Source organism: Mytilus edulis, chromosome 9 (assembly GCF_963676685.1).
Source record: "Mytilus edulis chromosome 9, xbMytEdul2.2, whole genome shotgun sequence".
NCBI lineage: Eukaryota > Metazoa > Mollusca > Bivalvia > Mytilida > Mytilidae > Mytilus > Mytilus edulis.
The window spans coordinates 75,199,687-75,214,195 of record NC_092352.1 but is presented as its reverse complement, the minus strand read 5'-3'; the positions used below and the strand labels follow the sequence as shown (position 1 = coordinate 75,214,195).

Below are 14,509 nucleotides of genomic sequence, written 5' to 3'. Positions count from 1 at the left end.
AGAAATAAAAAAAAAACAACAAATATTGAATTTAGAACGACTGATATGAATATCTGCTAGTTACGGCTTATAATCATAAATCCGACTGCATGTCTTAAATCGAAGTTTGGTCGTGATTTAAATGATTCTTGATTTCATATTAACACAGTAATATATTTTGCTATTATAGTTCCACCGTCAAAACCAGATGACATTTTAGTAATGCAACCGCCAGAAGATTCCACGATGACCACAACTAAGAGTGCTGAATATAACTTTACATCAAAAGAACATCAAACAATATCTACTTTACAGAGCGTGACGATGAACGATACAATTGCATTGCATTTTTCTACGCCAACAACTGGTCATCATATCACACCTTCTACCCCTTCGGTCTATGACACTTCCTCTAAAAGCAGCCACAGAACCACTACATATTATACACAACAAACAGCAACAGCACAAAAAATAGTTGAAGGTGATAACATAACAGTTGTCTGTACAGGAGATGTAGGAAAGCCTCCCGCAAAACATGTCTTTCAAAAGTATCGTGATGTACACACAGAACCAGTGAACTATACAGCCTCTGCAACATCAGCATGGGAGATTTCCGAAAATTGTTCTTACTATCGTGAAAGTAACGTGACATTCCAAGTAACGGCTGAAGACAACAATGCGGTAATACGTTGTGTTGTTGAATCATCATTAGCTGAGCCAGATATGTTTATAGAATCGGACCCAATAGAGGTCTACTGTAAGTATACACTTTATAGACTTAGACAGCGTTTACACTGGCAACGAAATTGAGTCGCGTTTATCGAGATCGATCTGATTTACTAGTAATCCAGTGCGTTTACACTACAACATAACAAGAACCGGTCTGACCTTTTTTTCCTATCTAAATATAACATTCACCTGAAAAAAGATCGATCGCGATCGATCTAAGCGTTTACACCAAAAAAAAAAAGATCGATCTTTTCAAAACCACCTTTAGTGGTAGACTTTTAAAGTCCGATTGAAGATCGATCTTACCCGTTTACAATGGACCAAAGATCGATCTTATCGATCTAAAAATGATCGATTTTTTTGTCAGTGTAAACGAGGTCGTATTCATGACACCGTACAAAAAAATGCCATTGTAAACATATTTAAGGTACTAAACTCCCATGTACATGTAACCGTTACTCTATTTGCTATTTTACACTTTCTGTACGGTTTTATTTTGACAATCCATTATATTTTTTGAAATATAGTTTTAAAAATCAAATTAGTTTGAGAAAAAGTTTTTTATTGTCTGAAAGTCAGTATCCGTTGTTAAATGTCAATAGACACACGAACATGACTGGAGCTTCTGTTTCTGTATCTGTATAATACTGGAAATGAAATCAAAATACTGAGTAAAACTTTTCAAGGAAATGTATGTGCGCCACTGATGTAACTAGTCTCGAGATATAACTGCCTTAAACCTTTCCACAGTTTTACAGTTCACGGCAGTATATGGTAGTAAGTTCCAATCAATGATAGTTTGTGGAAAAAAAAGAATGTTTATAAATGTCAGTATTTGCTGATAAAAGTTTTATTTATTTGACGTTAGAAGTTCTGGATGGTCTAGTATTAAATTCTATATGATGTTATAGTGGGGATGGCTACCAGGTCGTTCAATATTTTGTACAGTAGTACCAGTCGTTGTTCTCGTCTTCTTTCCACAAGAGGTTTCCTTCCAAGGTCATTCATCATGAGGGTGACACTACTAGTACGTCTATAGTCTTTGAAGACAAATCTAGCGGCGCTTCTTTGTATGTTTTCTATGCGGTTTATGTCTTTTTGTAGATATGGGTCCCATACAGTGCTTGAGTAATCTAAGACTGATCGAACTAGCGAGATGTAGGCAGTTTCCTCAAAATTTTTGTTGCATTTTTTAAGGTTCCGTCTGATGAATCCCAGTGTAGAATTGGCTTTGTTGCAGAATATGTTAATGTGTGATGACCATTTCAAATTATCGCTAATAATTACACCTAAGTATAGATTTTCATTTACTTGCTCTAATATTTGGTTACTTAGTGTATAACTGTATGTGAGCGGGGACCTGCTACGGTGAATTGACATGACATAGCATTTACTGTCATTAAAACGCATACCCCAGTCCTTTGCCCAGTTGTCAAGTGAGTCTAGATCTTTCTGTATTTGGAGTTGGTCCTGTGGTGTGTTGATGGTATTATACAGGAGGCAGTCGTCGGCAAATATACGTACTTGTGATTTAACATGGAGCAGCAAGTAATTAATATGACATAGAAAAAGGAATGGGACCGAAGACAGTTCCTTGGGGCACCCCTGAGTGGACGGAACAAGATGAAGAAAATTCGACAATAACTCGCTGTTGGCGTTGCATTAGGAATGATTTAATCCATGTATTTGTATAACCATCAATTCCATAGTTCTTTATAATTTGTGTAGGAGTTTTCGATGGGGCTAAGTGTCGAATGATTAAACCAAGAGTTCCAAATGGTGAAGTTGAAATCATCCCTTCGTAAATTTTACGGACGCCATCACGAGTTGGTTGACCGTTATGGAATAACTGTTTCACAAATGATATCGGATATGTTTCTTACGTCGTAACTACAATCCCCTTCCCTTTCATAAATGTGACCTACCGAATTAGACTATTTACAGGATTTGTTATCACATAAACAACACGACGGGTACCACATGTGGAACAGGATCTGATTACCCTTCCGGAGCACCTGAGATCACCCCTAGTTTTTGGTGGGGTTCGTGTTGTTTATTCTTTAGTTTTCTATGTTGTGTCATGTGTACTATTGTTTGTCTGTTTGTCTTTTTCATTTTTAGCCATGGCGTTGTCAGTTTATTTTCGATTTATGAGTTTGACTGTCCCTTTGGTATCTTTCGTCCCTTTTTTTTTTTTTTTTATTAAACTCCAGTATGTTCAAATCCATTTGCTTTTTGGCATCTAATTAAAAGATTTCATGATGTCATGCATAGTAATTATAAGTTGACTTTCGCAAGAATGTCCACTACGGAAACCATGTTGAAGTGAGGTAAGTATATTGTGTGCTTCCAGGTGTTTCAAGATATGCCTGCAAACTATGTGTTAAAGGAGTTTGCAGCAAACACAGGTAAGTGATACAGGTCGGTTATTTGCCGCTGTATGTCTATCTTCTTTTTTAAATATTGGACTGATGTTAAGTGTTTATCCAGTCAGATGGAGGATTACCTGAGTCTAGACTAATCTGGAATATGTGACTCACTGCTAGTGCTAATTCAATTGAGCACAGTTTTAATACTTTATTTGCGATGCTGTTTGGTCCACTAGCTTTGCTGATGTTTAAGTTTCTCAATAGTTTTTCTACTCCTTGTACTTCGATGTTGATGTTTTTCATACTTGGGCATTTTGATTCAGTGGTCTTTGGTAGTTGATCTGATGCTTTTTCCTTGGTGAGCACCGACTTAAATTGGTCGTTTAGTAATTCTGCCTTGGATTTGCTGTTCTGATGTACAATTCCATTTTTTTTTAATTCCAGCTACACCTATTTTGTCAGTACGTTTGGACTTTATGTATCTCCAAAAAGGTTTACTATTACCTTCCGCTAAAGCTGCGTCTAGTATTATGTTAACATACTGCCAGTGAGCTTGTCGTACATCTTTTTGTGTAGCTTAACACAGTTGTAATAATGGCGTATTTCTGTAAAACTTTTAAGAATTTAGAAAATGTGTATCTTGCCTGTCATGCTTTAGTTAAAATAATTAATATACTATTTTTGAATATTTTTACCGGATTTGCCTGTTTATAGTAGTATTGGCCGGGATATCAGCCGAGCGATATTTTTCCAGACTTGGAAACACAATAGTTTCTTCTTTCAAATCAAACAATCCTACAGTTTTCAGCCATATCCATGAAACTTCACAGCAGGGTGTTTAGTCTTAGATACATGATTTTTTTTATTAGTTGTTAGTGGCTTTGAACTAGCGGTCAGATAACTGCGAGTACTCTCAGATCTGTTCATTGCGTCTTTTTGTGTCGGGATGTATAAGTACCCGGCCACGTCCACTTATATTTTTGACCATCTGATGAGTTAAGCCTTTTGCAACTGATTTTTATAGTTCGTTCTTATGTTGTACTGTTATACCACTGTCCCAGGTTAGGGGTAGGGTTGGGATCCCGCTAACATGTTTAACCCCGCCACATTATTTATGTATGTGGCTGTCCCAAGTCAGGAGCCTGTAATTCAGTGGTTGTCGTTTGTTTATGTGTTACATATTTGTTTTTCGTTCATTTTTTTTTTACATAAATAAGACCGTTAGTTTTCTCGTTTGAATTGTTTTACAATGTCTTATCAGGGCCTATTATAGCTGACTATGCGGTATGGGCTTTTCTCATTGTTGAAGGCCGTACGGTGACCTATAGTTGTTAATGTCTGTGTCATTTTGGTCTTTTGTGGATAATTGTCTCATTGGCAATCATACCACATCTTCTTTTTTATATTGTACATATGTTGAAATTATGACCCGATTTTTTTTGTTTATTTTATTTTCAGTTACAGAAGCTTGATTATGTACTAAAGATGATAACAGTTGATATTGTATCTTTGAAATTACTCAGATTCTTAGATAACTTTTTGATATTATATAATTGTTCATCCACAATTACTGTTTAAAAAAAAAGATTTTCTTCCATTTGTCCATTTGAATATTCAAATATTCAAATGTCCACTATGAACGTTTCTTCAAAATCTGTGCAATCTGATCATTTAATCATTTATTCGTTTTAATGCGTTTTGGTTATAATTACTATCCGGATCGAGCACGATATCCCGAACCTTGGGTTTTCATTCTTATAAAAGTGCCACACACACCAATATTGGATAAGTATAACCCGATTCTTCTAGTAGTAATGATATTGTACTTGGTTGTAGATAAATTAACACATGACATTTTAATTACTAGTAGTTGTCCCCTTGAACGAGTTGCGAGGGGACATAAAAATACCGGGCGTCCGTCTGGACGTCTGATCTTGTTAGCGCTCGAGTACAATTCTCGCCAGATTTTTATGAAACTTTTTTCATACAATGTTTATATCAGCAATACCTTGGACCAGTCCGACATTCGGTGCAGATAATCTATTTGAAAAGAGTTATGCCCTTGGAAACACTAATTATATGGACATTATATATGTAGTTATCTCTCTCAATTGTTCATTTCTTGTCAGATTTTTTATGAAACTTATATCATAGGTTTCTATCAGCAATGTCTTTATAAACAAGTTTGAAAATCATTGACGATAATTTAATTTTCAAAGAGCTATATCCCTTTGAAACATTAACTTTATGGCAAATTGTATCGTAAATTCTCTCATTTATACAATTATTGTCACATTTTCATAAAACTTAAATCAAAACTTTATATCAGTAATGTTGTGAACGAGTTTAAAAAACAGTGCCGAACTGTAATTTTTAAAAGAGTTAATCCCCTTGGAAATGCTGATTTAGTGATAATATGGAAAATGACAATGTTTTCTCGTTTTAAGATTTCATTGTTTGTAATTTCGGCTCACTATATGCAGGATATGTTTAGCTTATTGTTGAATAGCGGATGCCGACCTATAGTTGTTATTTTGTCTCCGGAGAAGTTGATTAGCTTGTAACTATTATTGATGATTTTTTTTTTAATGATTTTTTTTTATCTACAATTATTTACTGATTGGAAAAATATGTCACATAAGGAGTTACTGTAGTTCATTACAAAAAGTCCGCCTTATAGTTTATAGACCACATTGACACATCCCTGTTATTCAACTTTTTAACTATGTCATGCTTTCCATGATCTTATATACATTACATGTCTTTGGAATGTTTGATATGCGTTCGTATCTTAATGCACTAATTTGCGCATGTATTCCAGCATGAATACTGTGGATTAAATTAATTTCCCTGTAGCAAATGAATCTTATCATTTTTTTTTATGTATGAACCATTTTTTTTTACTAAAATGTGAAGGTTTGTAATCAGCCCTGAATTCATTCAAATAAGTGAAATTCAATTGTTCGTATTCAATATTCCATTTTTGTTACGATCTTACTTCTTTTGAATTTGAAACGGAAAAATCACATTTTGAGGAGGTAGGTTTTTTGGTTGAAATATTGTTTGATTTTGAATTTCTGAAAACATTGTTTTTGGAGGGAAATGAAGAAAAAAATATACACTAAAAAATATGTATGAATGAAAGAAAAAAAAATAATGCAACCAAACTTTTTGAAGGATTATTTTGCTACTACAAAAAAACTGTATATACTGCCTACTACTTTACATTTTGAATAAATCCACAATGGGATTTGCACGTTTACATAATATGAATGCATATTCTAAAGTAATGCACACTATTTAAAGTTATGCGGACTTTATGATGTTTTGCTACAGTATTAAATTACAAATTTGGATATTTAAAATCTGCATGCTTCTTCGGCACTTACATTTCCAGATGCAGTAAGAATGCCGACTATTATTGCTTATCCGAATAAAACAGAATATATATTAGGGGAAGATACTAGTATACATTTAACTTGTAAAAGCGATGGTAATCCTGAACCTTCTTACTATTGGTATAAAGAAAACTCAAAGGAAGAAGTTCGCTTAAATGAAAACTTTACTATTACGAATATGAATATAACGGACAGTGGAACATATTTCTGTAAGGTGAACAACACTTTCATTGGTGGCACTCATGAAGCAGCTGCTAATGTACAAGTCAAGATAATTCATGGAGGTAAATATGCTTATTTTTGCTACATTGAAGACCTGTTGGTGACCTTCTGCTGTTGTCTGTTCTTTGATCGGGTTGTTTCTTTGACACATTCCCCATTTCCATTCTCAATTTTATTATTGAAAAAAAAAAATCCTTGACGTTTAGTATCTTTGTGCATTGTGGCACCGTTAAAGTCCACAATTCCTCTAAAGTCCCCAACAAATTTCCGCTAAAGTCCACAACGCCGCTAAAGTCCACAAACTTTCCGCTAAAGTCCACAAAAAGACCTCCGCTAAAGTCCACAAGAAAACACCGTTAAAGTCCACAATAACAAGTTCCGCTAAAGTCCACAAAAAAAGCACCGTTAAAGTCCAAACATTTAATTTTCATTATCAAAAGATCAATTTTCTGTTTTTTTTTTACAACCGATATTAAAGATCTAATTAAAAGCATGGACTTTTATTCTTAGAAAGTATATCTTGTCAGCACAAATTATATTCTTGATGAATGAAATATTTAAAGATTATAGTTTTGCTTTAGTACCATAAATTTGATCTTTGTGTTGCGATTTTCTATCAACCAAACAGACAATGTTTCTGGAATGTTATCTAGCTATTATACTCTTTTTTTAAATTCTTTAGTAAACATTTGTTCATCAACAAAAAACTCCAACATAGCGTTCTCTTTATGTATACGTCAACATAGCGTTCTCTTTGTGTATATGCTGGAGACATAATTTGGAGCCTGTATCGAAATTGAGTTCAAATGCTCAAATTGCAATTGAAGTTATTGGAAGTACCAGAGACATATAAATACAGAGATTGGCAACTTATCGTTACGGCTATTGACCAGCGGTCAACTTCACGCGTGTGCACGAGATTTCTCGAGAGTAGAAAATTCGCCAAACAATCCGTCATTATTGATTATTTACAAACAGCTTTAACGTACAGAAAACAACCAAATTATAATAAAATACAATCTATATCAACACAATTCAATTAAAAATAACTTAAATTTATGAAGTGGCATAGTTTATTTATAATTTTAAGCTTTCTTTAGTAATAGTTAATAAAATTATAGGCGAATTTATATCCCGATTCAAGAAGCCCAAATTTTAGATTCAGTACTCGATAAGGCTCCCGACTTTTGGAACAAAAATAAATAAAACGAAGCAATATTTCGAGGTTGTGTTTGTTTAAACAATGACATATAAGGTTTATAAAACGGTTTCTTCTATTATAGTTGGACTAGGATAATCCTGAATAAAATGATCGTTGGATAACAAAACTACTTGAATGGTCTCAAAATGGCTTCAGAGTCATAATGTTCTTTTACTTGAAAATTAAAGCAATGATAATTAAATCACTAAACACATGCTAATGTTCTTGTTGTTAAGCTCCATTGATACAGGTTTTAATGTTGCTAATTAAAAATCTTGATCATGGTAATAAAACTGTTTATAATTTGACACCTATTAATAAGTAAACATCCTGTAAGGTACACGAAGTAAACATCAAACATGTTAGGTTATCAGTAGCTGTATGATTCTTCCTCTTAATAAGTTAGTAACTCATGTAATTAAACCACTTGGACATGCAGAAATGTCACCTGTTGTTAACAAATTGATGAAGTCTTTCTAGATTAATTATGAACATCATAAACAAGGTAGTGTGAACCCCTGGTGTTAAAACTTGAAACTTTTTATCACAGTGTAAAGTAGCCCGACATATCTTGTCAAGTTGTTATGCTTAATAAGTCATATATGCACCACGAAGCCATTTAAATTAAGTACCAAGCCACTTTGACATTTTGTTTTCATATAAATAATTATTCAATCTTGGCGGAATTGATGATTCTTAAAGTTTTTCTTAGGGAAGTATTACAAAATTAACATAGCATGCATGGACAGGACCTTAAATACTTTTAAAGGACATGCACTTTTGCATATCCTTTTTTTTTTTTTAACAAATGCGTCCTTGTTAAAAGGATGAAGAAAAAAATAACATTTTCGCCTAAATTACATTTCAATTGTTTTCTATGTTGTCTTGAAGTGTGTCCAAGGAACCCAGAGATAGATTTCAGAATCTTGTCAAAGTCAGGACATTTGTAACCAAAGTATAGCAGTAACATCTGCACTTAAACTCTTGTCAATTTCCTTGACCTTTTTTTGGGGGGGGGGGGGGGCACACCTGTCGCTAGAACAAAGTCGTCGTCACTATCTACAATTGGGTCAGTGTCATTGTCGTCCAATGATAAAAAATCTGTCTTGGACATCGTGAATATCACAACAACCACCAAGCATCAATTTTAATATAGATATAAATATTGAGATGATTGAAAGTTAATTTTAAAAGGGGAAATTTCGCTTGCTGACATCTTCGACATTACACAGTTATTTCTTGCAAAGATAATAATTTTCCACATAGTATTACACACCTAATCATGGGACCCCTTAATTAACAGACCGATTGATGCTACATGTAAACAGTGTCATTATTATTCACCTGCGAATTTGTTTACAATACAAGATTTTAATTCTGAAAGTCTTTGTCACAGGCACTTGTTTCTATCCATTGGAAGAAAATATACGTTGATAGTGCCGGTTCTTCCAATGGATAGAAACAAGTGCCTGTGGTCTTTGTCCTGGTCCTTAATACAAAGAAAAACAACAGGGTGTTCCGAGTGATTAGTATCGATTGCCTAGACTACCGCTAATCTCGTTATCATATGATTAGAGGATGCTGGGTACGAGTTTACACGCGTGAAGTCAGCGAGATTTACAAGTCGCTAATCTCTTTAGTATACATGTCTCTGGAAGTACATAAATGTATATTTTGGAAGATAAGTTTTTAGAACATTTAGGAACGTTACTTCAAAAACCGTCAAGCTATCAAAATACAATGGTCAGAAGTTTTTGTCACCTACAATTTGTTGTTATATATATCATGAGAATCTACGGTTTTTTTTTTCCATAACAAATATTTAGGGACTAATTCATGTAAGATTTTAATCAAAATTAGTACCAATAGAAGCAGAACTCTCATAGGTTTATTTGGTAATATATCTATTTTGAAGCGGTAATTATCAATTTATGATGATATAACACAAAGTTGATATTTTATCCAAAACATTGACTTGTACCAGCTGAAAAAAAAACTAACCGAATAAAAGTATGACCAAATAAACAAATATATATTCAGACAATTCTGCGCCTTTCAACAAATGGTTTGTGAAAATCCAACTGTAAATTATGGCACGCCGTTATTATATTTATTCAATTTCCAGATATCTTATTTAGTTAAATAAGATATCTTATAAACTTATTGAGATATCTTAATAACAAAATGAGATATCTTATATATTAATTGAGATATCTGATTTATTAAATAAGATATCTTATATATTAAATAAGATATCTTATTAAAATGTTTATAAAGATATCTTATTATCTTATTTAAAATATAAGATATCTCTATTAATTTATAAGATATCTTATTAACTATATAAGATATCTTTTATATAGTTAATAATAGAGATATCTTATTTACTTAATAAGATATCTCCATACGTTGATAAGATATCTCTATTAGTTTATAAGATATCTCTATTAATTAATAAGATATCTCTATTAGTTTATAAGATATCTCTATTAATTAATAAGATATTTTATAAAGTATGTATTTAAAAGATATCTTTATAAAGAAGTAAGATATCTTATATACTTTATAAGATATCTTATTAATTAATAGAGATATCTTATTAACTTATATAGATATCTTATAAACTTTTAGTGATATCTTATTAACTTATAGAGATATCTTATTAAATTATAGAGATATCTTATAAACTAATAGATATATCTTATAAACTTTTAGAGATATCTTATTAACTTATAGAGATATCTTATTTAATATATAAGATATCTCCATAAGTTAATAAGATATCTCTATTAGTTTATAAGATATCTCTATTAATTAATAAGATATCTTATAAAGTATGTACTTAAAAGATATCTTTATAAAGAAGTAAGATATCTTATATACTTTATAAGATATCTTATTAATTAATAGAGATATCTTATTAACTTATAGAGATATCTTATAAACTAATAGAGATATCTTATAAACTAATAGAGATATCTTATTTACTTTCAAATTAAATCAGATATCTTATAAAAATTAAAGATATCTTAATATTTAATAAGATATCTTCAAATTTGAATAAATATAAAAACGGCGTGCCATAGTAAATGCCGTCAAATGTAAATTATTTTTTTTTGCATTCACTTGCCGATGTATTTATGCGTTGAGAAATCCAGAACTAATAAAAATATGTGTCTATGAGTATTGGAGGATATAGGATAAAGGCGATAGGAACGTTCATCTTGCATTGAGCCCGAACACCAACAATTGTTGAACTATCCTATAGTCATACTGATTAATAAAATGTACGTCACATCAAAGTTCACGCTATCGCTTTCAAAGTTAATTTACTTTTTTTATTCTCTTTTAAAGATACTGGTTTAGTATTTTGAAAAGGCTAAATGGAAGACTAGTATGAAGTTTTAAGCTGAAACTTTTACGAATTATATAATATCAAAGAATGTTTCTGTTATTTTCAATACAATTGTTTTGGTTACTGTAGAACAGATTTAGCTTTTTGTGATTTTATACATATTAATCTTGTGAGTAATTTTACATGTGATTAAAACACTTTACCAAGATAAACAACTAGTGTATGTATATTTTTAAGCCCCATTTACAGGCATTGGTATTCCCGTTTGACTGGTTTTACACTTGTATTTCTCGGTGTACGCCAAGGTACCGTGTTGAAGGCCGTACCTTGACCTATAATGGTTTACTTTTACTATTTCTAACTGGGATGGAGAGTTGTTTCATTGGCACTCATACCACATCTTCCTATATCGATCAAATCAGGTTTTATTGTGACATTTTGGTAGAAACCCATTCAACGCATCGATGTCCGATACTAATTGATAAAAATATAATTTAAAGCGTAGAATATTTTCTTTTTTATTTAGAATTTATCATACTGGCTTCATTTTTCCGTTGGAAATCATTAATACATTATTTTTCGTTGTTTTCTATAACGAACACCGAAAGTAATAACGTTAAACGTGGGTTAAAAGTTTTGCGACAGGAGACCTTTTGGAATTCATAAACTTTAATAGTATTTTTTTGTTTGATGATATAATCAAGATTGTTGCATGAATGAATGCCGTTCAAATGTTATAGATTAGGAGTAATAATAACTAACGAATTTACAAACTTTTTAGAAATGATGTCCAAATTGGCCATCATCATCATAATACAAAGATCAAAATTAATGGAACAAAATCATATACAGATACTGTACTTTTTTTCATGTATCAAACTGATAAAAAAAATACTACCGAGAAGAAAGCCCCATGCTTTGTATTGTACTAACGGGATTAAAATAACAAATAATTATTATATGTTTTTAACAATAAAAAAATGGTGGGGACCTTAACGGTGCTTTTTTTGTGGACTTTAGCGGAACTTGCTATTGTGGACTTTGACCGGCGTTTCCTTGTGAACTTTAGCAGTGGTCATTTTGTGGATTTAAGCGGAAGGAAAGTTTGTGGACTTTAGCTTTAACGGTGCCACAGTGCATGCGTTCCTTGTTGAAATGATTTGAAAAATAACTAGCACTAGTATTTATTATTTTTTCTATACAGACAGTTTAGGTCGTTTCTTTATACAATATAAATAGAAAACTGCATATTTGAGTCTTTCAAAGGACGACATAAACCGCATTTTATATACGTACGGAACACATACAAGTCATGATCTTCACATTTATATCGTTTCACAGTATGATTGATTCTCACATGGTTTTCTTTTCGTAGAAATTATTAAATGTGTTATGTTCCACACTTGCGGATGAAAGTCTTAAATGAAACAAAACCTCATTACAGTGATTATTTGTTTATGCAGTATATAGCGGAAATAAGTGAGATTAGGCATTAGGCTAAAATCCTAGGCATAAGGCTAACACCTAGGCATTAAGTTATTGCCTGATATTTTCAGGCATTAGACTAATTGTCGGAAATTGATGATTATTCAACCTATTGCCGAACATAATTTTAGTTGAAACACCACGAAAATAGGTCGAAAAAAATAGTCCCATGAATTTGACAGTTGTAGGTAATTAATCCCAGTACGTTTTATTGCAATAAAACATTTTCTGTGTCATAAGCATATGTCTTGGGTATTTCAGAGCACCATTATTTTTTTTTATCTAGGGTTTCTATAGACTATTTTGGAAACTTGAGCCTACGTGGTTACTAATCTTGTACACAGGTTAAATAAGGGGGAACACTTTTTGGCACACTTGTATTTTGAATCGAGTTACATCAGCGTATGTCATTGTATGTCACCATTTTTGTTCTTGTAATTTTCATAGGAAAATGCCAATTTTGGCGACAAATTCACATAGTGCTTTTTATCCACCAACAGAAATTAAAAGGTTTGTTAATCCGGGTCCAGTCTTAAATATCCACCACTCATCAAAAGATTCTAAAGAGTTTTTAAAGGGGAAATATATGGTATTTTTTGTGGTGTTTTTGAATTAACTAAAATTTGCATAGTTGATTTTTGTAAAAAATGGACAAAGTAAACTAGTGCTTTTCATCGAAGGAATGTTTACACAAGTGTTTTTGAACCAGGAATGGTTACACTAGTGTTATTGTACCAGGAATGATTACACTAGTGATTTTGCACCAGGAATGATTACACTAGTACGAAGATTAATTGCACTAGTTATTTTGAACCGGTATTCATTACACAAAAGTTCCAGTTTGAAATTGTACATGTAGGAGTCTGTAATCCCGCTGCCATTTTATATTATCAAAATGCAAAATCCAGCAACCTGTCATTTACACACACACACAAACTGACGATATGCGCAACTTTATTACAAGTATACAAGCAGGTATAAAATTTAAAAGACTGCAGTCCTAAGATTGTTGTAAAACATTCACAAGTACTTTCATGTTTTACAACAATCTTCAGGTGAAAGGCCTTTCACCTGAAGAATGTTGTAAAACATGAATGAGTACTTGTGAATATTAAATAATATATGCACTATCCGGAAATATCAGTTTTTTTATTTAGATATAATTATCTATACTCAAGACTTTTAACAATTCGATATATATATATATATATATGGATCAAAAGACAGAAAATTGAAGAAAAAAAGAAAATAATAATAATACAAAAAAAAAATAAAAAAAAATAAATGAATATTTAGAAAACAAACACAAAAAATAAAATTAAAAATTAAAAAAGAAACGAAAAATAAAAAGGACAAAAAGGGGGAAGAATTTCATTTATTATCCATTTCCACAAAAAATAATGATAATACAGAAAAAAAAAATTAAAAAAAATAAATGAATATTTAGAAAACAAACACAAAAAAATAAAATTAAAAATTAAAAAAGAAACGAAAAATAAAAAGGACAAAAAGGGGGAAGAATTTTAGTAGGATGATGATGTGTGTGCGATTATGGTTTGCTATCTAGATCCGCTGGCGGCAATCTTGGCTGATGAATCGGCTACAAAGTAACAACATTTTGTCATCACCTCATAAGGAATATTCATGCTATGTTTAGTTTCATTCCATTCAGTGGTTCTCCAAAAGAAGACATTTGTATGTATTTCCTATAGGGTCATAAGTTAAGCTAAGTCCCCCGCTGGCGGCCATCTCGGATGATGAATTGGCTTCT

General features: G+C 32.0%; 1 protein-coding gene across 1 annotated transcript in view; it reads left to right on the top strand.

Annotated features, from left to right (window-relative positions):
* Positions 1 to 225: 225 nt before the first annotated feature.
* The window catches only part of LOC139489361 (uncharacterized), a 183,488-nt gene continuing 169,204 nt past the window's right edge, over positions 226 to 14,509 (top strand). Inside the window, exon 1 of the mRNA XM_071275671.1 lies at positions 226 to 736. Coding sequence (XP_071131772.1) covers positions 226 to 736 — 511 coding nt within the window. The remainder of the gene's footprint in view (positions 737 to 14,509) is intronic.